Source organism: Aphelocoma coerulescens, chromosome 6 (assembly GCF_041296385.1).
Source record: "Aphelocoma coerulescens isolate FSJ_1873_10779 chromosome 6, UR_Acoe_1.0, whole genome shotgun sequence".
NCBI classification, from domain to species: Eukaryota; Metazoa; Chordata; class Aves; order Passeriformes; family Corvidae; genus Aphelocoma; species Aphelocoma coerulescens.
In genome coordinates, this window is record NC_091020.1 from 15,969,064 (window position 1) to 15,995,221 (window position 26,158).

At 43.1% G+C, this 26,158-nt stretch overlaps 1 protein-coding gene across 10 annotated transcripts in view; it reads left to right on the forward strand.

The window, feature by feature from the left end:
* CAMK2G (calcium/calmodulin dependent protein kinase II gamma) overlaps nt 1-26,158 on the forward strand; it is a 120,002-nt gene that overhangs the window by 39,094 nt on the left and 54,750 nt on the right. For all 10 annotated transcript variants that reach the window (XM_069019355.1, XM_069019346.1, XM_069019345.1 and 7 more), the window contains exon 3: nt 14,834-14,893. In XM_069019355.1, coding sequence (XP_068875456.1) covers nt 14,834-14,893 — 60 coding nt within the window. The remainder of the gene's footprint in view (nt 1-14,833; nt 14,894-26,158) is intronic.

Genomic DNA, 26,158 nt, shown 5'->3' on the forward strand with positions numbered 1-26,158 from the left:
CAATATTCTTTTCCTTTTCTTACCCTGTTCCTTCTGGTGTATTTGTACACATAGGAAACCAGAGTAAAGAAATCTGTCACATTCTCAATGGGTGAGGATGGTTAAAACTTTAATAGTTCTCCCACAGGGATTGCATTGAGCACAGGGACTTACTTAAACTCCTTCATTCTTAAAACAATGAATGACTTGACTGCAGGATTTGCAGCTGTGGTGCCTCAGTATTACAGCATTTGAGGCTTTCTTTTGTCTTCCAGAGATCTAACTAGCTGGAGTGTCTGTTTTAGACCAATTCCCTGTCCTTGGTGCATCCTAGTGGAGACGTTACATGTGGTATAGACTTGATTTGCTCTTAATTCTGATGCATTTTGTGTTTTGGGTAATTCTGCCTTCATCCTAAACTTCTGCATCAAGGTAAGGTAGTTCTGACGTGATCCACCAGGACTTGTTGCTCAGATAGTACAAGTGAGCAGCCAGCACTGTAAACAAACTAATGCCAGTGCAGGGACTCAGAGTAGCTTCCTACACAAAGCCTTTATTACTATTTTTATTTTATTATCTATTTGCTTTCACATCTTTTTCAGTGTTTTCCTTGTCTGAAAGGACAAGCTTTATAACACATCCTCACCTGTCTGAGGTCCCAGCCCTTGAGGGACAACTCCTGAAAACAGGAGCAAGGGCAAGAGGAGACATACAAGTCGATGATAGCCAAATGGGAGCCTCTGAGCCCTAATGGTGATTGTGACTACCTCTCCTACTTGCCCACTTGCACAGAGATGGCGTTGTTCAGTGCAGGCTTTGTGCCCACCAGGAGATGAGCAGCAGGGATGCTGTGGGCTTAAGAATTGGTTTGCACGACTGGCAGCAGCATTTATCTAGGCCAGCAGGGATGCAGGGAGTGAGTGACTCACTCAGGGATTCATGTGCGCTTTCCCCCTCTCCCCCCCACCCCCCCGCCCCGTCTCAGCTGTGGCTTGGTCATCAGCCATTTGGGAACTAGCAGCTTTATTTGGTTGCTGTTTGCAGAGGGCAGTTTCTGTTAGGGTTGTTAATTTTATCAACTGCCTTCAAAGCTAACTGACTTCAGAGAAGACTTCAATTTGCCTTTGCTGCTCTCTTCTCCTTCCCCTTCCCTGCTGATAGGGCTGTCACCCAAACAGCTGATCTGGCACTGAACTTGGCTAAGGAGGTGAGAACAAGCAAATGGGCTGGAGGGAGAAGCTTCCTAAGCTGCTCTGCCACCAGCACTGTTTTGCATGGTGGCTGCTGTGGTTAGGCTGAGTGCCCTCTCTGGGCACCTCCTTGGCTGTGAGGACTGGAGGGTCTTATGGCTTTGCTCCAGCTGAACAGAGAAACACGTTTCAGTGTGTGGTAGAGGAGTGAGTATGGGTACAGTGTGAAGAATGCGAAAGTGTTTAAATAATTGTAACATGAAAAACTGATTAGTTTGTGATGATAACAGTTGCTAAACTAATCAGAAGTTGCCAGACTTACTCTCTGTTGAACTGTGGGTGACGTGGTCAGTAAGGCTGCTGAGGGTTATGGCCCATGAGGGAGAGCAGCCTGCCCTGGGCAGCCACAGTGCTGCCCTTTGCTCCCTGTCCCCAAGGCCAACAGGTCTCATCTCTGAGCTGGGCTTTCTCATCTCACATGATCCCATTCTCCTCCTGCTGCCCCTTTTGGTGGGTGCTCTGTCCTTCCGATGCTCTGTACTTGTGGCTTTGGCTTCCCTCTGGACACTTCTTTAGTCATCTTTGTCTCCTGTCTCTGTTCCTGTCTATAAGTTAATGTTTTTTCTTTTAGAAGCACATTTTATGCTTGTATTTCCCAGGGCCTGGAGGACACGCTTTCTAGGCCTTCCTGCCCGCTGGCTGCTGTCACTTCAGATCCTGGCTGTGTTAGATATAAGCAGCTTGCTGTCCCTAAGTCTGGAATGGTGCTACCTGCTCTGCCACTGCTCCCCTTCTCTGCTGGGTCACGGGACCCAGGAATCTCTTTTTGCTACAGAGACCAGTCCTACAGCTCAGGTGACTAGTTAGTTACTTATTTTAGGTAATAGGCCATACTGCTTTTTCCCATGTTCCTCAGCTGTCTGTGAGCTTATGAGCTATGTATTTCTGTGCTGGGACTGCAGCAGTATCTTCAGAGTATACACCTGTAGTTGTCCTCTGCCTGCTGTGCTGAAGGACTGCAGTATTTGGATACACTGCTTGACAGAAGAACTGAAGAAAAGGAGAGAGGCTTAGGAAGGGGCAAGGATCACCTTTGCTAGAATTCCCCTTGAAATGAAGATAGCAGTTTTAGTCATAGGATAAGCAAGGTCCCAAGTCTCATTTTGCTAGACCAGCTGTCCAGGTAGAGATAGCAAAAAAAGTAAGCATAAACCCACATTTTTTTACTGTGCTGTCTGCTGTGAATGGTGCCTGTTTGGAAGCTTCTTATACCAGGGAGTGCTGCAGTCTAGAGCCCATCTTTGTGCTCCATGGAGCTCATGTTGGACTGTGAAGGCTTCTCAGGCACTGGCCGTAGGAGACCATGTTCTGCTGTCATTTTTGGATTTGAAATTCAACCTCTTTGTAGAAATAACATTTGTAGGGCAGAAGTGTTCCTTTTAGGTCAAAGCTGAGGCTGCCTGGTGGGTAGTGTGGAGAAGCTTTTTCTGCCACTCTTCTCATTTATGTGTTCTGTAGACAAAGGAGGGTTTAGTCTTCAGACACGTTGGCTCAACATCTTAACCGCCACCTCATTAAAACTGAATCTCAACTGAGAAAAGTTCTTTTGTAGCCATCAATGTTAGTGCTTTAATAACTGTTTCACTGCACTTTATGTCTCCTTCTGACACACCTCCCTTTCCCCTCATTTTTTTGCCTGGGATAGGCAGCAATTTACAGAACTGTGTGCTCTGAGATAACATGAGAGCTATGGTTTCAATTCCACACCTTCAGTCTTTGTTTGTGGCTCAGTATATGGGGTGGACTTCATCAGTGAGAATGTTCTGGGTGTGTTGTCTGTTAATCAGCAAATCTGACCATCTCTTGAGATTTGGTAAGTGTCTGTTGACTTGATTATGGTGCTGTGGAATTCAATGCCAAAATGTACCACATAATTTAGATCCAAATAATAGCAAAAGACTTGGTGGGGGGGAGCTGTAGATGACCTTAAAATTAGTATTACAGTAATGTAGCAGCATTAAATGCCTCCAGGCAAACAAGATCTTAAACTGATCTAGCCAGGAGCATTAAACATTCATCAAAACAAGAAATTAACTTAGCCAGAGAATAAATCAAAACTGTAGCATAACAGCAGCTTTTTGGGAAAAAGGTGCAAGTCAGGTGCCTCATTCCTTGGAAATCCAAAAGCAAGCATGGTAATGGAACGGGGTGACTACTTTAAAGTTGTTGTGCTCACCAGATTGTCCAAATCTGGAGCTTTCATGTGAAGGAAGCTATTTTCAGGCTGTGCTCTAGTCAAGTGCAATGTAGTCTTTGTTGGGTGGCAGTTCCCAAAGAGACTAAATGTTGTGGGCTTTTTTTTAAAGAAAAATATTTTTCCCAATTCTGAACACCAGACCTTAAATAAGAATTCCTTAGGTCCTAGCATCCAATTGAAGTTGGATTTCATGCTCCCCCGAGTGAGACATGATGAGGTATCACAGCAATACTAATTCTGCCCCTGTTAGTTTTGCTTTGAGTGTTCAAAATCCATTCGATCTGAACGGCATTGTTTCTATCTCCATTTCTCTTTCTGCAGAGGGATGAAAAACAGGGTAGTGAAAGGCCCAGGTTCCAAAGATCTGAGTTTGTTCACAGACTTGTCACTGGCATGTTCTCTGGTTTCAGTACCTCTATTTTTCTTCTCCAGTTCTTTAAAGGTAGGGAAAGAAACCTTTTGCTTCAAGGGTTTTCTGGCCTTATAGTAAATATTTGTTAGACACGTAGAGATTCTCCAAAAAAAGATACTATGGAAGTAGTTGTTCATTTATGAGGATATTTTGTTTGTTTTCTAATGTATTTTTTCCACTATTTAATTATCTGTCTTCTAGAAATTTGCCAGAATTTCTATTTTTCCCAAATCTCTGCTGGTGCTGGGAAGGTACAGGGCAATTCAAGAGTGATCTCCAAAGGGCAGCTAGGGAAATACATTATTGTACAGCTCTGTGTGAGCTAAGAGTTGCTGGCATGTGTGTTTTGCTGCCCATCTCATAGCAGAAAGCATATGGAACCCATTTAAAATTTACTGCATGTTTTTTTAAAAAATCACTCGTCCCCTCCTGATCTCTGTGAGAGCACATTTGGATGCTCTTTATTTAAGTGTGTATCCTACAGCCAGCCTCTTGTATCTGAAACATTCCCCCTCAACTTTCTAACAAAAAAAAAGAATTGTGTTGTGTGTGTGCAAGTTAGCATTGCTCCTGTGGCCTCTTGCCTCAGCATCTCCTAACCCACAACTTCTCCCTTTCTCTGTGAGGGGCCATAGCCTGTGTAGAAGAGACCAGCTCCTTGAATGTATGCCTTCAGTGGATCCGCTGGAGTGCAAAGCTGGTGTCCCACCTCTTTTTGGACTTGATGGTTGGCCTTTAGGCATGTGAGTTGCCAGTTTCTCCTGTTTCTCCTGTTACACTCTGCTCTGCCTCTCTGCCGTGAGAGTGTCTGGGGGAAGGGGCTGTGGTGAAGGAGGGCTGTGGGTAGAGGATCTGCTCTTGGTCTCAGTGAAGTTTCTGGTAAGCTGGTCACATGAAACAAAGAATACATCAGCTCCCTTCCCCCATACACCAGAGTGTTTCTTGGCTCTGCACCCAAACTAGCAGCTGAGCACGTGATTTACTTGTAAAATGCAGTTTAAAAAAAAATGGTGCCCTTGCAGATGGGATGGGAGAGCTGGACTGGGGCTGCTCTCTGTGCAGCTGGGGCTGCGGTCAAAGGGCGGGGGGATGTCTCCCTGCTGAGTTGCTGAAACCAGGGGGATATGGGACTGCAGAGGAAGGTGCAAGCTGCAGGAGGCAAAATGGAGGAGAATGTGCTGAACCACAGCCTTACCGGGGGAGGGAGGTGGGGGTGCTGCATGTGGGGCAGGGACAAGGAAGGGGAGGGCTCTGTTGCACGTGGTATAGGGGGCTGTGCTTTGCGAGTTGGGCTACCCAAGTACTCTGAACTGAAAGCCTTGCAAGGTACACAGAAATTACTGGGACAGAGTTGGAGTAATTTTTGCTCTGTTTTGGTGCAAGAAAGGGGAAGTTGTTTGACCATTCACAGCTGGGGAGCTCAGCTGTCTGTTTTGAAAACTTCATTCATTTTGCTAGTTGTGTTTGTACCCCACAGTTCTTCGTTTCACTGGGATGTAGGCTTTCCAAAACTTTTTAAATTACGCTAAGCCAATATGCCCAAGAAGACCTAAAATAAGCTGTTATGCTCACCACACACTTAGTGGGGACCTTCAAGCCAATGCCCCCAGTATGCCAGGCTGGCCAGCAGGGCAATTGCACCATTCTTAGAGGGTGTGCAATTGCACCACATTTCTTCCTGTGTCAGGGCTGTGATGGGTGCACTAATGCTTCCTGGCCACAGCAGATAAAAGAATTCCTGTCCTTTGCTGTGCTTCTGTCAGCCTGACAGCATTGGGGGTTGGTGATCTCCATTGCTTCAGATTAGGAGGAAGGTGTCTGCATTTTTGTTCGTGTCAGCTGGAGGATGTATTGCTTCAGAGGGGTGCTACAGTGTGCTGCTGCAGGAATGGTTGCCTGTACCTCCCACTGCAGTACTGGTTTTCCTTGTGCTCCATTCCACCTTGAGCAAGGAAGAAGTTTGTAAAGCAAGAAATGGCACTGTTTGCAGTAGCCAATGGAACAGGTGGAGTTGGTGGATGATGGGTAGTTTTAATGGTCAGTTTGTAGAATTCTTAATTATTGCAGCAGACTGTAGGTACCAGCTTTGTGGCTGTAGGTGTTAATCTAGCATATAGCTTTGCAGGCAACCTCTGAGGTGAAACATTTCCTTCCCACGCATTCCACCACCAAACCTGGAAGGTTTGTTCTGTCTGTGATTTGCCTCCATCATGGTAGCATGAAATAAACTGATGGTTAGCAGGGAAAAAGACAGGGAATGAAATTCAGGTCAGAGGCTCTTTGAAATTCTTCATTGGTTTTTAGCAACTAAAGTAAATAGTTGATGGGAAAAGCAGATAATAATAAAGCAGAGTTGGCACAGGCCTTGTATATCCCACTAGCAGCATGGGAACGATGACTGGGGAAATGGATAGATGTTTATCTTGCCAGCAAGAGGGGTTGGTATGCCCTGAGAAATGTGGACCACAAACAGGTGTCTCACATGAGATGGTATGTGTGTCATGTCAGAGCTTATTGAAGACTCTGACTGGGGCCTGCGTGGTGCTTTGGCCTCTGTCAGTTGTTCTGTAGGCAGGTATCCTCCACTCTCCTCAGGCAGTCACGGTGCTGGCTCATTTGTCGGTGGCTGCATTGACACCGAGGCTTCCGGCTGAATCCACTGGGCTCTACTTGGCTCATTGCATTTTGCTGAGTAAGACTGGGAACAGTAAAGCTTTTAAAAGAGCCTGAAGAGCAGGGGCTGCAGGAGCCTGTGTCTCATGGGGAGGGGGCAGTGTATGTTGTGGGAGGGATGTCTCATGAAAGGGTTTACAAAATGCTGCTCTGAGTGCTGCAGCAAGTTCAGAAGGAGTTCCCTTGCCCAGATTCTGAGTTTATCTCAAGTTCAAAGCCAAGGACTACATCTGCAGCGGATGGCTGGGGTGCTTGCTTCTTCCCCTTCCTGAATGCATATGCATTTATATTTCATGTTGCTTTGCAGTGCTGGCTTTGGCCAAACGGTAGGATCTTCTGCAGGCAAGAACCTAAGCAAATGGTGGCCATTCTCTCTGAGATAGTGAAAATGCACAATATGGCTTTATCTGTGCCTTTGTAGGCAAAGAATGGCATGTTAGGCTTGAACACACTTGGTCTGCTCACATTGTTAATTTCTACGGGGATCACTCTCACCTATAGCAGCGAGCCTGTGCTGATTCACTGATTTGACCTCCTTTGACTCTTGAAGTTCCTGGAAGGTTGCCGGTGGCTGTGAGAGCGCAAGCTCCCCACTTCCTGTTAATGTGCACATCGGTGTGCTGCTGTTTTGCTTTATAAGGTGTACAGTAGGTAATACTCAGGGTATGTGTTCCTGTTGAAAACAAGTGGATAGGAATTCTCTTTCCCTTACCAGGTCCACCTGCTGGATAATCCAAAGAGAAATTTTGGAAAAGTTGTTTGCTGATAAACTGAAAAATATACACGTGATTAGAAAAGGCAGCTTTGAGTGACGCCAAGTGTAGAAACTGCAATGTCAAAGGTGCATACTATGACTTTTTTTAAAAGATTCCTCTCTTTTAGGTATTTTTAATAGCTTTTTTCCTTTTGCCACTGTTGTATCCATATTAATATCTGCCTTCAGTTAGATTATCTTTGCAAGGTAAGTACAAGGTAATGAAATGCAGGAAAAGAGAATAAATTGCCTTGGCCCACTCTTCAGGGTGCTCATTTGAGATACAAATAGAATTACTTAAACCATGGTGTCCATAGTCTAATTTCTGTGTTACTTGAACAGAAAAGTGGAAACTGTGCTAAGTTTATGTAGGTTGTTCCTTTTAATTTTTTTGTTTTGGTTTTCCAGTACAGTAATACCAAGGGGTTCACAGATACTAGTGTGTGTAAACAGAGCTTGTGACCAACTGTGTGGACTTAATGTTGTCTTTAAGATCTGTGTGTGTATATGTACTCTTAGGGGTAATATTATACTTTTACACGTGGAGTTGTTTGTTTCTGGGAAGTTGCAAGAGTGTGGGAAAAGGCTGTTACAAGGTGTTAATATTAGTGGTTTTACTGGAGGAAAGGCTTTGTCAGAAAATATGTTTGCCGGCATTTCTTGAAAGAAATCTTGTATTTGTTTATTGTGTCATGTTGGCACTTGAATCTCCTCCTTCTGTCTCCAGCTGAAGACAAGTGATGAGGATTTTGCCACTCTCTTGTTTCTCTAGCTCTCAGTGGCTGAGAAAAGTGGAGCTTTGCTCTTTCATCTTCACGTGCTGGCTCCAGACATTTCTTAGCCTCGGTGACTTTGTGACTCTTGCACAGCAGAGATGCTGGAGGTGCTGTTTGGGTGTGGGAGCCGCTCTGCCCTCACACTTGGGACATCGTGGCACTGGAGTCATTCTGCACTGAGAGGCTGAAAAACAGTCTCAGGCTTTCAGAAATGTCGCCTGCAATGGCAGTAGTATGCTGCTACAGATTTAATAATTGTAGCTGGTCTTTGAAATGGCAGTGTAGAAACACTGAAATGGAAATGTCGAAGGAGGGAGGGAGGAGTGTTTGGGAAGTGTCATTACATGCTTATTTTCTTTACATATTTCCTTAGGCATCTGCTCTTAGCCCTTGTCAGAAAGGATATACTGAATCTATGGGGGCCTCTGGTCATTCCTAAGGCCTAGGATGGTTTTTATATTTGTTTCTACTAATACTACAGATAGGGAAGTGGTGTCAGCCTGAGACTTGCTGGTATCCCTGTTTAAGGTGGTGGTGTGGTATGGCAAATGCTGTGAGAATGCTGAGACATCTCAGTTGTTCTATAGTACAGTCTTGCTGGAAAAAATAAGAGAATATGGGGAAAAGTCTGTGGCTTGAGGTGCAGGATGAGGGAGCTAACTCTCTTTTGCTGGGAATGTTTCAGAGAGGAAGTTTAAATTTAAACAAGCAAAGAAAAGCATGAAGGAACCTGAAGGCTCAGACTAGTCTCGCACTACAAAATGTATTTGATGTAAATTCGATTTCTGTCTTGAAGCAGCTCAAATGGTATCTTAGCAGCTGGCACCAATTGACTATCTCCCGGAATTGGCATGATGACAGCAATCAAACTGAATTTATTGCTTTGAGTTTGATTCTTCTTCCGGACTCTTCCCATTCTCAGAAATGTAATCTAGGATGTGTTCCCACAGGAATGATGGTTGCAAGCCTCCTTTAATGGCAAGGGCAGAGCATGGTCCTAGTGCAGGATGAAGACAGATGGACTGTAGTATTGAACAGCCAGATTGTATATTTCAGTTGAGAATGGGAAGATTATGTGTTTGTAAAGGGAGGAACACTGTTTTTTTCTTCATGACACAGATTCTTATCACAGAGCTGATTCACATCTAAGTGTTAGTTTTCTTGATGCTTCTTTTTACTGCTTTAGGAAAGAATCTCCCTTTTCACTGAAGTGGCTAAAATTTTGGCTGCTAAAAGTTATCCCCCCCTCCTTTTTCTTTTTCCTTTCTTAAGGCAGGTGTACTAAATAGCGTGAGCTTTAGCCACAGGACCTCAGTATAGCTGCAGTTTGGTAAAGTGAGCCAGTAAATGTTGCAGTAGATGTAGTCCTTTGCACAGGGAAACATTTTGAAACAGTGCTGTGTTTCTAATGCTTGTTGAAGAAAGTATGTTAGAATTAAGTTTTTACACCTTGTTTTCTGGTAGGTGTGAAATTAATCATTTTCACTGATAAGTCTTGGTTTGATTTATGTCAATAATTTTTTTGTTCAGTATTTCAATTAGTCTACTTCCTCTTGCCAGAAGAGGGAATGACCTGAAATAGGGGTGGTTTTGCTCACATTTGTTCCTAGAGCAATAAATGTCAGTGTTCCTTGGGCAGGTGGAGGGGATGGGATTCACAAAGGGCACTTCTCTTTCAACCTCCCTGGCCATTGATCCTTCGTGGAGCTTGCGGCAAAGCTGTGGCTGGAGAGTGTGTTCACATGGCAGCTCCCCATGGCTGAAACAGAACCCTCCTGTGCATCTCTTGGGAGCAGGAGTCAGTCAGGGCATCACAGCTCTGTCTGAAGTCAGGAGGATCTTGTGCTGTGCTGCCAGTGCAGAGTGGCAGTGTTGGCACCTGACACCTAATCAGCTCCTCCTGCTCTCTGGCTCGGGTTTGGCCCTCACCCCACCTGCTTGGGACTCATCTCCTTTTTGGGTTTGTGTCATTCTTCAGGCTTTGCCTCTCACAAGCATAGCTCCATGCAGACAGGTCTCCCTGCACTTCCCTGGCAGCCCCTTTTCCTCAAACAGCTTCCTAACAAGCTGATTAAGCACAGTGACCTTTTGCTTCATCTTTTTGTTGTTGTTGTTATGTAAATGTTCTCACTTGGCAGCTCTAGACTACTGGGATGTGTAGGTATCCTGTACCCTGTGTCTGAAAATGTTCTCCAGGTCTTGGGTACCCTTGGAGGAGAAAGACCTGGTGAGGAAAAACCTCCTGCAAAGCAGCCACGCATGTAGTGGCTAGAGTAGAAAACTGGGAACTATTTCCCTGGGGAAAAATGGATCCCAGAAATTTGGTATCATGTTATTCATCCATCTCTGCCACTACATCGTTAGGATATCAGACTGAACTGGCCAGACAATAAAATTATTTTCTTAGCAAAGAGTAAGAAGTGTGCATCAGTATAAAACCAGTCATATTCCACACTCTGCTGGAGATGGCCAGGTGTTTGTGAAGTAAAGCTGTCTGCATTTTGGGTTTTATTTCTGTTGGGTAGACCTTTCTTTAGCATCAAGTTATCCTGAGTATCTGCTGAAGTTTGATGTATTGTGGACAATCAGGACAAACTGTAATAGTTTGGGACTGCTGTCTTCTGTACTCAGGCAGGATTGTCATTTTAACCTTCTCAGTTAGTTTCTTACAGCAGTGGGTTTACCAATTGTGCACAGCCATTTCTGTCCATCCATTGTGCATGAAGAGTCCTGCCCCAGTTAGCGGACTGCATGTTTGTATAAAATGGAGCAGTTTCATTTTTGTAGGTCCTTGACTGTTACAAATGATGCTAACACAGTCATTCTTGTTTTCTATTTAAGTTAATCCCTGGCCAAATCAAAACCCATCCCAAAGAAATCCCAGTTCTCTTAAAAGGCATTTTTTCATCAGGTATGTTCTAAAGAAACCCAGCTGTAACGTCACTAGAGTGACAGGGCCATATTTACAGAGCAGTAATGTTAAAGATACTTGGGTTAAATGTAGGTTTACATCCTAAACAGAGATACAAAAATCGTATCATATAAAGGACTGATAAATAGATACTCACACCTTAGTTTGTGTACCAAACACAAGTAAGTTTTCTCTTGTTTTTAAGCACCATCTTCTTAAGCATTTACGTTTTAAATTTAGCTGCAAAAGAGATACATAGAGTGCACTTTCCTGTCTTTGTAGATACTCATTGCTTCAGACTGCAGATAGAATAATTTTCCAAACAGCAAGATTTTTTTTTTTTGGCTGGAAAACAGTAAATGAATATTAGATGAGTGTTTGTAATATCCTGTACTTAAGTTTTAAGCATCAGCTATTGTTCAGGGCTAGACAGCTCTGTAACATAGCAGGAAAAGAGCTTAATGAAATCCAATATTTGGAAGCAGGAGGTAGATGAATTCAGACTTGGAACAGCAGTGCCAAACTTTAACAGGAAGGATAACTAACATTTGGAGTAATTTCTGTGGGTGTATGACTTTATTTATCACTTGAAGTCTTGCTTTTGAACCCTTATGTTTTCTAAAGGATATACTTTGTTGTTTTAGGCAAGTTATGGAAATTACTGCTTGAATTTCACGGTTTTGTGAAAGGTGGGAAATAGGCCCAATGTCCCAGGCCTAGAATGCTGTAAGGTAGGTCAGATGTGTTGTTGTGTTCCTGTTAGCTCTGAGGTGTTCTTCCACTGTGCATTAAGAATGCACAAATGACTTGAAGAAATAAGTTTTATCTTTAGGGCAGGGGGGGAGAAATTATTTCTTTGCAAGCTCTTGGTAAGTAAGGGATCTTTTAATTGTTATTTTAATATAGTTAAGACTACTTTGCATTTTAAAGTTCAGAGAGACCTTGTATGAGAGAGGCATTAAAGCCAACTCATTCACTGCTCTTCTGGACTCAAAAAGTTTTAGATGTTTTGTCTCCTACTGGGAATAACCTTTGTTAGACCAGAGTAAGGTAGAAAATTGAGATTCTGTTTATATTCGTTATGCATTTAGGTACCAGGTTGTTCCCCACAAGTACCAAATTGACTCTGGTGCTGATTTGATGAGAGTTAAATGTCTACACCATGCCAAAGACCACCAGATGATGAAGACCTTTAGGGATGGGGTGGGGGAGCATTTATCAAGTCACTGGTTAGGCTGTGTCCTGGTGCTGCCTGGAACAGGACGGGTGATCCTGCAGGAATGGGAGCTGTGATCCTCTAGGACTTGCGGCAGGAAACCTGCCCAGCCTGACCTTTCACTGCTCTAAGTTGTGGTGGCTGACTACTGCGGGCTGGTGCTCCTGGGGCTGGAGTGTGCTTTTTCTCTGTGAGTTGTGCTTGAGTTGGCCTGTTTTGTTGTCCTGGAGACAGAAGAGTGTGGTATGCCTTCCCCCCAACCAGAAATAGTTTCCTGTACCTTGTGACCGGAGTGCTGTACTCCTCCTCTGGTCTCCAGCCAGGCTGTGTGGTGCTAGAGGGATGGGGTGTGGGGTGGTGACCTCTTGTCACAAGTTCTGGTGTGGCTGCTGCCCATGAACACTAGCTGCCCTGCCAGCTCCCCTCCCTCTGCACGATGGTGTAGGATTTCAGGGGAGCAATTGCTCTTGATTTACATCTCCCATGGCATTTTGATGGTTATGTCATTTTGTTTGAGCCTTGCTCGTGTCAGCTGTCTGTTCTGACTGTCAGGACTTGGTGGCTGAGTAGCACGTGGTGAGTTCTTGACTCTTCTTCCCCCTTTGCTCAGCTGTTTTTGCTGTCTGCTTCTCTGTGTCCTTGTACTTGGGAACAGATTCTCAGCAAGTATAGCTGTGCACAAGGGCAATGTGATCTGGGTGGATGAAGGATCCCCTTCTGCAGGAGTTCCAAGTAGAGCTGGGAGGGAAAGTGGGGAATTTGCAAGACCCAAGCATGCGAGCAGGCTGTGGATAGTTTATCTTAAACTGTTGTCCTGCTGTGAGAATCTGTCCTGAGTGCAAAGTGTGCAGCACTGTTTGTTACCTTGCAACTGTGTTTTGCAAAACTTCATTTGTGAGACGTGCTGCTAAAAGGGAAGCCAAGACACCCCCACCTCTCTCTACCAATGCAGGTGAGAAAGTGCTTGCACTGCACCAAGGCCTCAGGAGCATGGAAGCTCTCCAGGCTTTCTTGCTGCCTGGTATTTTATTGGAGAGTGGTTCTGGCATAGAACTCTAAAATATATGCAACAACAACAATAATTTCCAGGACTGAAAAGGAAGGAGAGATGAAAGGAGTAATTTACCTTCCCCCATCCCTGAACAGTAGCAGATGAGGATGTAAGCACATCTCAGCCTATAAAGTATTAATTGGGACATTTTCAATAGTTCAGCTGTGGAATCGTGCAATGCCCTGAGCTTCTATTCCCAGCCTGGGAAAGTGTTCTGTGCTGTGATTTGACTCAGTCTCTGTCTTCTGCTCATGGGGAAGAGAACAGTTGCCCAAAGCCTCCTTTTCAGAGAGAAGGGAAGATGATGCAGAGGCCAAGGAGCTGAACAGGCAGTTTTCAGGCCAGACTAGTGCAGTGCAGCTTTGTTGAAGTGGGTCTCTAGTGGAGTTCCTATGAATCAAAGGGTGCTGCATTCCTACCAGTGATCTGCTGAGTAATCCAACCAACCAAGGGTCCTCCTTACTCCTGTGGAGGTCTGTTTGTCAGGGGTACAGAGTCTACACCTGTGCTGAAGATCTGCTAGAGAGGAAATGTCAAGAGTAGGCAGGGACTGCTAATTCCTCTTGCTATGTTCTTTTGATGGGAACGGGAAGTCCAAGCACTGGAAGTTCTTACTTGTCTTGTTCTAGGCATCTGCATCCACAAAAGTCTAGACTTCAGCAGCTGCCAGGGCTGCCTATAAGATTTTGTCTCCCTCAATTCCTTTCAGCCAATCTGTGCTTGTCCAGTGTGAGCATTTCACAGGAGAAGATGGGGGTGTTGTAGTGTAAATTCAGGAGTCAACCATTGCTGTAGTGAAAAGTCTCAGTGGCTAAAAAGCCCCCTGCTTCTTGACTGAGAAAGGCAGAGTTGCTCCAACTCATTCTCCTTTCTTTGAACTCGCACATGGGAAGAGAAACCATTTTTTACTCTCCTTGATATTTTTCTTTAATCCAGATGAATGTCGTGCATGAACTGATGTTGCCTTTGGGCTGGAATAAGCATACTTAGCATTTGGGCAGAACTTCTTGCCTGGAGATTTCTAAGTGCGTGATCAGCATTTCACCAGCAAGTCTGTCCATGGGTACTGAAGTATGGTTACCTTTACGGTTCACTGAAGCTGGCAGAGTTCCCTACTTCGTGTGATGGCTGTGCACTAGCAGGAACTGTATATTTCTCTGTCCTACTCTGCCCATCTTTCACAGTGTTTCTTTTGGAGTGGAAGCGGTTCCTTTTCCCACTTCATGTGTGTTATTTCTTCTGAGACTTTCCCTCCAACTCTCCAGCCTTGGAGAAGGGGTAACTCTCAGAAGGGATCTCACTGGAAGTGGCTTTGCATATTTGGGAAGCTGATGGAAGAGCTGTGCCTTTTATTCTGCAGCTACTCACTTTGAATCAAAGGATGCAATACCAGTTTAGTGCTGGCTCTGTAGTGGGAGCAGCAGTCCTTGTGCAGCCTCAGCTGCATAGCCCTCGCCTGAAATGCCTGTGAAGTTTTGGGAGACAGTTGTGTTCCAGCAGTTCCCAGCCTTTGGGATGTCTGCTGGGTCACTGTGTTCCTCTCCCTGTTGAATATGAACAAGACCTTAATTCAGAGTTGTGATGCTTAACACCTTGTTTCTTATTTTCTTTCAGATCACCAGAAACTGGAACGTGAAGCTCGAATTTGCCGACTTCTAAAGCATCCAAATATTGGTAAACTTCCTTGGGCTCAGAGGGATGGGGGTGAGACAGGAGTAGCAATGTGTCTCAGCTAGCACACTGTAAGAGAACAGATGTATTCTGAATGTTCACAACAGCTCATTGAAGTTGCCTGTTGAAATCACCTCAACAGTTTATCTCTCTGACAAATTCTGCATCCAGCCCTGTCCCATTCCTTAGCATCCTGACCCAGATGTTCAACTAAGAGTGCCGTGTTCCCACCTGCTCACCCCTGCAGAGCTGTTCCTGCTCCTTAGGTGATGCATGACTCTTGTCTGCTTGTCTGATATTCTGTAATAGGGGTGAGGTGTTGTGTTTGTTTTCCCCACATCCATCTTCTGTTTGTTCTCCTTGGCCCTTAGTGACATGTCAGTTTAAATGCTGTATTCAGAGATGTGCCCAAAATTGAAGGAGGGTGAGCTAATGCTTCAGCTCTTCTCATTGCAGTGGTCACTTACTTTAAAAACAAGAGACCAAAACCAATTGCCCATATTTAAGGAAAAAAAAAGGACTACTGGAGTGAAGGGAATAGTTTGTCTAGAAATACAGAAAGAACCAAAATCAGGAACAACATAAAAAAACCTACCTTATTTACTGAAATGTAGAGAGAGGGCATGGATTTTTATCTAGTTCCAAAGCACCATGGAAGCTTGGACCATTAATAATCCCCTTTTTAGCTTTTTATATAAATAAAGCCTCTAAGATCCTAGCTACAATCTGATTTGAGCTAATTTATTTAAGAAAACATTAAAAAATTCTAAACTGGCACTTTTAACCAAACCACAGTTAAATATCCATGGCTGGAAAGACTGTGATGTATTACCTTGTCTTACTTTTGCATAACTCAGTCAGTGGAGATAATACTTTAAGGGCATCTCTCTGGTCTCCTGACTTCTGGCTTTGTAATCACTTACTCCTGTCCTGTGAAGGCCTGGAAGAGGAAAGGCCTTAGAGCATACCCCATGGACTGGCATTTGTACTCTAGTCCATATGTGACAAACAAGCAATTTCTGCAAGCTCAGGACCTCACATAATGCAAAGCTCTTTAGCAGCATCTTTTAATCAGAAAGAGCTTTCTTGCATGTGAGTGTAGTTGTGGTGTAGGTATGGCTTGAGGAGAGGAGCAGGGGCCACCTTCTGCAGTAATTTGCACCGATTAATATATTAGCCAGTAAATTTATTGCTTGGCAGTAATCAAAATGACTGAAACTCTGGTTATGGCACTTCATTTGCGCTCTAAGACTTGCTATACTTAGTAGAGTAGGTTATGTCACTTTACATTTTGACCTTAACTTCTCTTCCATCATCTCTCCTTTTTATAATTCCTTACATCTTTTCTTTCCAGACCTCTCACAGAGTAAATCTTATACACAAAAGGGAAACCACTCTTATAAGTAAACAGCATGGAAGAGAGAAATGTATTACATTCCCCGTTCAATTCTACAGTTGTAACGAGTGGGAGGGCTTGTCTCCTGTTCTGTTGTGGTTTGGAAAAGACAGTTTTGGGGAATGTCAGGGGTCCTTGCATTTTTTACAGAGAATTTCTTGTCTTCCTAGAAAGAACAGTTTTTCTTTTAAGAAAAGGAACTAGTCATTGTAAATTCAATGAGTCCTTACAAATAAAAATAAGGGTATTAATTTTTATGCCTACAACACAGAATCAAAGTGTGTTGAATAAGACCTCAAGAAGTTATATGGTTCATTCAGCAGTCCTGTGAAAATCTTTTATACCTGGCTGGTTCCAGGCATGTTTGTACTTAAAAACCTTTAATTCTTTCACAGCCCCTGGTGGCAGTCTTTCAAATGTTTCATTTTTCTGTCAGTTAAACATTAAAAACATAATTTGCTTTTCTCTTAGCTTGTTGTTTCTAATTCTATCTGCAGTATCTGTGGCAAGTAGTTTTTCTTTCTTGTAACAATCTTTTACATATTTGAAGACTGTTATCATGTCTCTTTTTAGTCTTTTTCTTCAGACTAAACAAACCCAGTTCTTTCAATCTTTTCTCATATGTCATGTTTTCTAGACCTCCAGACTTTTTTTTTTTTCTTTCCCCCCTCCTCTTTCTCTGGACTCTCTCCAGTTGCTTCATATCTTTCTACAAATGTGATGCCCAAAACTGGACATAAGATTCTGACTGAGGTCATGTCAGCGCTGTCCAGAGGGGAAAGAATTGCTTCACCTGTCCCACCAAAGATGTTTGTTTTGTACATCAACCTTTGAAGCTTTTCATTTTATTGTTGATGTATATTTGTTTTCTGACACATTATTGCTCCAGAATACTTTCTGCACTACTTCTGGCAAGCAAATAATTTTTCCATCTTGTATAGATGAGGATTCCTATTGAAGTGTGTATTACCTTTGTCTTTATTTAAAAAGACAGAAAGAAATCCTGTCTGTGGGTTCCCCCCTCCAGATTTGTCAAAACCATTTTGATTTATCTGCTGATAGTGTAAAAGGGTTACAGCTCCCACAGTAATGTGGCCTTTAATAACAATGCCATATATTGCATCATGTAGATAATTAATAACACTGTTGAATACTGTTGGACTACAGTCAAACTCTTGAAGATATCACTTGATACATCATTCCTGTTTGACAGTGATCAATTTTGAGTAGTTTTTCAATGAGTTGTATACACTGTTGTCAGCTAGTTTTGAATACACATTTTTTCTTAATTGCTTGTGGAAAGAGCATGTAAGATGCTGTCAGAAGGCTTGCTGAAGTCCAGATGCTACATGCATTGCTGCTTCCATGTTCCTTGGACTTGTTATGTTGTCATAGAAGGGAAACATGTTGTTCTAACATAGTGGTATTTTTTTCCTCGAAATGTGTATTAGCAGTTAGTAATCACCTAGTTACTGGCATTCCATGTTGTAAACTCTTCTGGGTGAGTACTTGGTGTGTTGCCTCAGTGTGAGCTATGTGAGTTACACTGCACAAACCATAAAGAATTCTGCAGATTTTGCATTTGCTTTCCATTTCAAGTTTTGTTATTACTGGTTTTGTTGCAAACTGTGTTGCAGCAAATCCTGTTCTCCTACAGGGACCTGAGCCTGTAGCAAGTCTGGGGCAGAAGACCTAAAGTTAGGACTTTGTGAGGCAGGCTGCTTTTCTCTCTTGCCTGTACACAGGATATAAAGCAAGCCTGCTGTTGAATTTTTGGTTCTTATGCTTTTACTGCAGGACAGTTGATTCTGGACTGCAACCCACTGACCATAACACTGCTACTCTGATAAAATAAAGATTTCTCTAGATACAAAGCAATAGGGATATTTCCATTTGCTGTTGCTTTTTGTGGAATGACTGATTTCTGGGTTAACCTAACATGCATTCATCAAATCTCAGCCCTAATTACAGGCTTTGGCTCTGTAGTTGGGTGTTTGGCTTGTCTTTAGATGCACATTATGGCCAAGGTAATCACAGTGGAGTAATCATTCTAAAAGCTTGGTGTTGCAATATGGGTTTTTTTGTCTGGACAAAAGAAAGTTGACTTGAGGCAATTTTCTTCTGATTTCTGACTCATGGTATGCATGGTATGGAATGTGTCATTATAGCTGGTCAGACTTCAGTAGAGGAAGGCCTTCTTTCCCTAAATTTTGATTTGTTCTTTTTTTCTTCTGGCAACTTCTAGAGAACTTTGTATTCTGGCCCAGAGAGCCATTTGCCAGCCGTGATCATCAAACAGAGCAGAATTGGACAGAGATCAATCAGTGAGCTGTTCTTTTCAAAAATGCACCCATTACTGAGGATATGGGTGTGTTAGAGGCAGAAGACAACATCATTAAAACCCTACTGTCCATAAGGAGATAAAGTGCTTGTGGAAGTTGGCAGGAGTCATGGCTCTGTGGGAAATCCCACTTCTAGAACAACTTAGTGTTACAGTGATTCACTTATATATAAATCTTGTGACATTAGACATGGATGTATTTGTGAACATGTAGAAGAGAATGATACAGCTGTCTTCTCCCTTAATCCCTGTTTTTCTGGAAAGAGGCAGATTTCTATAAGAACACTCACAGCCCTGATCCTTCATTTGCAGAAGCTTTGCTGATTGTGCCACTGGAACTTGTGCAATTGCTAAGACCAGAGTTAAACTGACAGTGTATTGAATATCAACTCTTGCTTACTGGAACAGCTCTTTTGGTCTTCTGCTTAGTTGAAAACTTCAGTTTAGTCAGTCTGTGAATTTGAATTTGAAGTCATGTAGTTCATCCACTACAGAGACTGTCTTGTGAAAAATTCATGTTTTTCCCATGCTTCCTGCTACCCATCAAATGTTTAGAGCCGTGACAGAGCTGGGAAATCTAGAATCTTCCTGCAGGTTTGTTCAGTGAAGATATAAGTTCAGAAAAGTGTTGAACATGACCTTTTCTGTCTTAAGACTCCCAAAGCAATAATGATGCAAAATTTGATCAAAATTGTCATTCATAGTTTTGAAAACTCTTTTCTAGCATTCTTGTGTTCTTCTACAAAGGTAGTGTTGTGACTTGTTCAGTGTACAGAGCAGAAGTCTGCTCTGTGTGTGGATTTTGTCCACTGTGTTGTTTGGTGTTCCTCTTCTCTTAAATTTTCTTTGTTATGGCAGTCTAAGTATGTGCCTCTTCTCTGGATTTGTCACCAGTTGATCTGTACTCTTTCTTAGATATTTTTAACCCGTTGATCTGTACTCTTTCTTAGATATTTTTAACCCAACTGTACAAAAGTAGTTCTTGAATATCTTTTGTTCATAGCTGGAACTGAGCACTTCTGGTTGGTCATTGTGTCCCAGCTCATAGCAGCCCATTGCTCTGAAGAACTGCATGCACTTAAGTCTAGAATAATAAAAATACATATTTTAAGAGAGGTTGGTAGTAGCCCAACAGCCAGAGCCAAATTCTGTTTCTGATTTCTGCCTTTGTATCATCTGCTGAACAGCTTCAGAGTTAATTTCTTTGAGGGAATTTATAGCAGTGGGGAAATGCTGTCCTCAGCATCTATCAGAATTATTGCTTTTTCAGGTTTTTCCTACTTCAGACTTCTTCTCCAAAATACACTTGCACCTGAGTTCTTTTTATTTTAAGTTCTATCCATTGGCTTTTGTCAGCATAAACCACAGTTTTGGACATGTCCGTATTTTAAATGGGGAGAAAATGGTATAGAAATCTCCTGTGAATTAGAAGAATTTCTTTTGACCCAGTTGAGTTTTATTTCCTTTGACAAGTGGTCTGTCCTCCTAATACTTCTGAGTTGTGGGAGTGATTTTGATGGATGTGTGTAAGAAAAGGGCTCCAGTGTGCCCTTAAATGATGGTTACAATCGAGGTGTGAAGTGGTGCAAAGACAGAAAGAAGGATGCTGTGCTTTTGTGTGCAGCCCAGCTGGAGAATCCCACAACGCTCACAACGAACCTATGTGGGAAACGGGGTGCAAACTTAATACTGGATTTGTTGTCTTGATGGTATCAGCCACAACTTCAGGTTCACTCATTTCTCATTCTAAGATACTAGTCTTGATAACAAAGCCTTCAGTTTTTCCCCCCTGCTGCCATTTGGAATGTTTTCCTATCACCTTTCCCTTAACAAGAGATTTGAATTGCTTCCTTAGTGAACAAGAAAAAAACGTGGGCTGTTTTGCTGTAAACAGCAGATTTCCTTGTTTTCATTTGGCTGCAGGCATCCAGACTGCCTTTGCAATTGGGACAGAAAGGATGTGATGTGCAAAGAATAGTTAAAATGCTGGGGACTCTCCAGTGTTTTGGCCATGATTGCTGCCCTATGGATACTCAGTGGTTTCCAAGTGGGAGGCTCCTATGCATGGCCAGCTGTTTAAATTTGCTGCCCTGTGATTTCTATTGCTGGGGCACTGCTTCTGGTGCAGAGAGGGGATGGTATGGGGAAGGTGGAGTAGGGGGAAAAGAGACCTTGTAGTAAGAGTTATGCTTTGGGACTTTCTCAGTTACTAAGCAGCTTTTCCTTGGAGGTGTCCTGGGGCTGTCTGAGAGGACAGTTGCTGAGCTTCCTAAGAGGTCAAACAACAATACGCTTGGACTTATGCCTTTAACCTGCTCTCCTCCTACCTTGCCAAAAGAAAAAAACTCACCAACAAACACTCAAAAATCCCTCAAACAGACTATCAGCTGAAGTGAGTTCCTGCTAGAAAGTTTGAGCCTTTGAGCTGCAAGTTACCGTTTATTATTTCCAGTCTCTGCACTATTAGAGATTTAGGTGAGTGCCCATGCATGTCTGCCTGATAGAATGCTCCCCAAAACCCTGGGCACTCCACCTTTTCATTTATCATTCTGGTTTTCACAGTTAAATCTTTCACTATTATTTACCTCTTCATGTTTTCTTCTTTTACTGCCACCTCTTCCTATAGCTTTTCCTGTAGTTTTAAGAAAAGCATTTCTCCATAATCCATCTCAATTTGGAAATGGAGTAGTAATAGCATTTTTTTCCTTGCCAGGGGATATATTTATTCTGTACGTCTCTCTGGTCTGTACTAGAGACATATTTGCATTCTGTTATTCATCTATTTAGCTGTGAGATTTATCTGTATGCAAGCAATCCCTTAAAAAAATAAACGGTGGGATGAGGGCCAGATTCTCAGCACTCACAGGTACTGCAAAAATCAGAGGAGGACTCCGCTACTTCCTCCCTTCCCCCCCACAGTGAGGAATGGAGGGAGCCTCGTTTGGGTTCCCTCTGCCAGAGGCCTGATTGGAGCAGGGAGCGGCTGCACTCTGGTGAAATCCTGCAGGGGACAGCCGCCCTTTGGAACAGAGCCTGTGTCTGAGCCAAGGGGTCATGGCTGTCCTGGGCAATGCAAGGCAGGAGTTGAGAACATCAGCTTCACACAGCAAAGTTTGGGGGTGACAGGCAGAACACCTGCCTGCATGGCTTCATCCCTGATAGCAGAAATGCCAAGATGCAGAGCATTGCATGAGAGATCTAAAATTTGTCGTGGCCACTATCTGTATTTTATTAATTTTAATAAAGCGTGTGTTCTCTGCCTATTTTCTTTGAGACACCAGTGAAGTTGGCTTGTTATGATTTTGGGTGTTTTCAGAAAGAGCTCTCATATAATACTAGTGGCTATCAGAAGTACTTTGCTTATCTGCTATGTGGCTAATAGGAAATTATTAATAACAATTCTGGATGGTCATGATTGCACTGTTATCAGGAGAGCAGGAAATATTCCTGTGAATGCACTCTTTTGGCTCATCTAATGTTTAAGTAGGGCATTCTAAATGTTATGTATCATGTGCTGAACTTCAGCTTTTCAATACAGACATTATAAAATCAAAGGAAAAATAACATTTACTTGGCACTGAAATGTTTTTTAAAAATATTTTGTGGGATTTTTTTCTTTTTGCTTTTGCTTTTTACCTCTACAGAAAGACAGATTTTGTAACAGGAAAGGTACTGTTTTCCCTGCAGCTCCTTTCTAGGCTGTGAATTTCTGTGCATAAGGGAATTTCCCAACTGGGCACTGCCTTAGCCTCATTTTTTAGGGCTGCAGAGTTAAAAAGGTTACAGTGAGAACAATGGTGAGGGGGGCAGGAAACCCACCTCTGTGCTTATGCGCCTTTTCATACTTCCTTAGCACTGTTCCTTGTCTTTGTTTGCAGAGCCTGCAGCAGCTTGGTTCTGTCTGAACCTGAGCAGAGTATTAACAAATCCTCCTTCTCTTCCATTTCCCAGAGCTTTGGAACTGCAGTTGGTGTGAAATGCTGTGGGTTCGGGAAGTTTACAGCAAGCTGGTATATGTCCAGCATACTGTGACCTTGGTCTGTCAGATTTGGGAGAGGAGGCAAGGAGAGCACGTTTCTGAGGGGCTGGTGAACAGCAGCCTGCTATGTCCTGTTAGCTAACTGTCCTGCTGCTGCTGGTTACTGCTCTGACAAAGCTGGTCATTAGCTGTTGGGACAGATGATTTCTAGTGGATTATTTGAATTACACAATTTAATGCTTTTTAATAGCAAATTTTTAATTAAAAGGAGAGTCCTTTTGGAAGCAGCCTGAGCAGCTGCAGCTGAATTCTGCGTGTTTAATGTAATTAGAGAAACAGCTGGGGTGGGAGCTGAGCACCCAGCTCACAGGCAGTCACAGGTTGGTGGTGGCTCCTCACAGGACAGACATCCTGAGTGATGTGAACCATGCAGAAAGCATCCTGGCACACAGCCAGGCTTGGAGATGGTGGGACAGTTCCCATCTTGGCTGCCCAGGCTGGTGAGCAGCTGGGGAAGCAGGGAGTGGGTGGGAGCCATCTGCGTCAGTTCACTTGTCACTCATGCTGCCATGGACGGTAGTGCTCAGTTTGCAGTCTGTGGGGCCGTGTGTATTGGTATCTATAGTTTCAGCACCTCCTGGCACATTGGATAATATCAGTGGAAGAGGACATCAGGTAGGTTTTACCCCCAATTTTATTTTGCACCTTCTGGTACGCAGAGTCTCTTAAAATACACCCTTGCAGTATCTCTTACCTCCTCCATTTCTCCGTGATCCAGGCAAATGTCTGATGTCTGGTTGAAAAGTGCTGAGAAGTGAAGCTGGGGTTGTTTCTAATGAGTGGCTGATATTTAAATAACATGGTTCAGACTAGAAGATCCCAGAACACTTTTGAGTTTGCACTACTAAGGCCGCATGGAAGAGTTCCTGTGTTGCAATCACCGTGACCCAGGAGACAACCATAAACCTCTGTTGCCTTGTGTTGGCTCTGCTGCAGGTACTGCAACACAGGTGACTTGAGAGCCCTAAATATTGCATAAACACAGCACTCGATGTGTGTTCGTGCAGAGGTAGTTGTCTGATACTGTCCTTTATGGGTCCATAATATTGAAATGCTTTACACTTAGGAGCACCAGTGAGCCTAGATTTAACAGACAAGATTACCTATAGCTTGAACGCTGTCCCTAAGGACAGGCAAAGACCGCTGGTGTGTAGGAGCAAGCCTATTTCAGCCCATGTTGCCTTTTCCTAAGCAGAGATGAGTGATTGCCACATGAAGATACTGGGAATTGTCCTATGAAATTCTGCTTCTGTGCTTGCTTTTTGTTGTGACTTTGGAAACTTCTTTGCTCTAAGATATTTACTTGCAGCAGGTGCCAGAAATCACCCTATGTTAACATGCCTGCCCCAACCAAGGGCTAAGCCCATGTGCAGCCCTGCTCCACTGTTTTCTGTGGATATGGGATACAGGGAATATTCATCCTGGGGCTTATGTGGCAAGTACAAATGCTCCTGGCCTGTTGTGCTTGACGTAAGAGTAGAAAGATAATAATATTCAGCACACTGGACAGAGTGAAAGGGAGATGTGGGTCAAAGCTAGGCTAGGTATATTCTGTGCTTGTGACCCTGGTACCAATTAGCCTTTTAGATATGACCTTTTAAAGATGAGATGCTTGTTGCTTTTCAATGTCTAATGTTCTTGTAGTTCGGCTGGGTTTTTATAAAATTTGAAAGATCTTTTCTGATTTCTTCATGATTCACTTCAACTTTTGCATTCACAGAGCCTTGATTTGCGTGACTCAGCAGCGATTTGCATTGGTTGTTAGGCTGGTGCAGTTTGTTATGAAGGAGATTTTCCTCTTGTGTTCTGTTGGTTCGTATCATACTCAGGCATCAGAGAGCTGTGCCTGTTTGTACAGGGGCACTTTGTTCAGGCATGGAATGCAAACCATATGACATAACTGTTACTGCATTGCTGTTTTTCACTAAAATGCCTAATTTTCTCTAGTTAATATAATAGCTTATTAGTATTATTTCTTTCTAAAATAAAAAATGTAAGTGCACAAGGATTTTGAAACACTTCGAAGTAGCAGCTTGAAGTTCTGTTCTTGAGGCAAGATTTCCATTGAGACTCGGAAGACAGCAGGCAGGGGAAAGTAATATTCACAGCAGATGTTCTTAGAAAGCGCTTGAACTCCTGGTACACAGCTGCTGTTAGGTTCAGTAACCACAGCAAGTCCCCTTGAGCCACTCAGTCTGGTATCAGGCTCTTTGCAAATGCTCTCAATTGCGTTAGGGCCTCGGACCTGACACACACATCCACACAAGACAGAAAAAACCGTGCCTAACTTGCATCAGGCTGTGCTGAAGACGCGAGTTTCTGGGGAAAGGGAGCCATTTGGTATCGTTGTTTTTCTGTTGTTAGTTTCTTTTCCAAAAGGCCAGCTTTGTGGGAGATGCTTTCTGAACAGGTAAAATCAGTCTACATAGGATAAGGCTGGAGAGGAGACTGAGGGAAGAGAAGGATGCTTAAACCAGTTAGCTAGGCTGTGTCTTGTGATGCCTCACAGTTCTTTAACAGTGCAGTTACATGTGTGCATTTAAAATTGGAGGGACAGTTTTGAGTAGCAGACTCTCATCACCCTTGGTGGAGTACCACTGCAGTACCAAATTCAGGAGATACAGTAAAAAAAGGCTTTTTTTGTGACTTGCTGAAAACATTGTTTCATCAAGATGCTGTACTGAAACCACTGCTTATTCCTCCCAGAATCTATGTGCTTCTTGGAGATATCATCCAAGTGGTGATGCACACTTTCTGCTGACTGAGCAGCTGGTTTTGTTGGAAAGGTTTCTACCTACCAGTCTGTAATTGATGCTGCTCCTTTGGACAGCATTTATTCTGGCAGTGCTCACTAGTGCTCTGGGTTTTTTTAGGTATTATTTCAAAAGTTATCTGTAAGCCTTGTCAGTCTTACAAAATTAGATTTGCTTGTGAACTCTACAAAACCTCTTTTTTGTGTGTGTGGATGGGACCTTTTTTTTCCCCCTGAATAAAACTTTGAGTGAAGTCTTTCACCATATCCTGGAATTGATTTAGTGCCTTGTTGTCTGACTTGCTTCTGTTTTCTTTCTTACACCCTTCTCTGTTCTTGTGAACCTAACCATTGTAGTACATGCTCTTTCATCCATCAGAGATCTTTGAATGGGAAAAGTCATCAGGTGAATCCAGCTGTGAGTGGTGTTGGCAGGGTCTAATTTCCTACATCTATAAGAATCCCTGTGTTAAGAGTGTTTGGCTGCGAAGGAAATATGGTTTGAATTGCTGCTTCCAGGTAACAGAATCACCTAATAGAAATAATCCACCTCATCTTCTGGTGAATAGAGTGAGATGAGCTTTCTTGGCAAATACTGGTCTCTTTTTAGTGTGGTTGTATTTTGAAAGACACTGTGTTACTGTTGTGCAACTTCCCTCTTGCTGGAACTTGAGACTTTTTGTGATGTGTGCATTTGTCTAGCCTGCCGTACTAGACACATGCATCACTGGTCCCCTGAT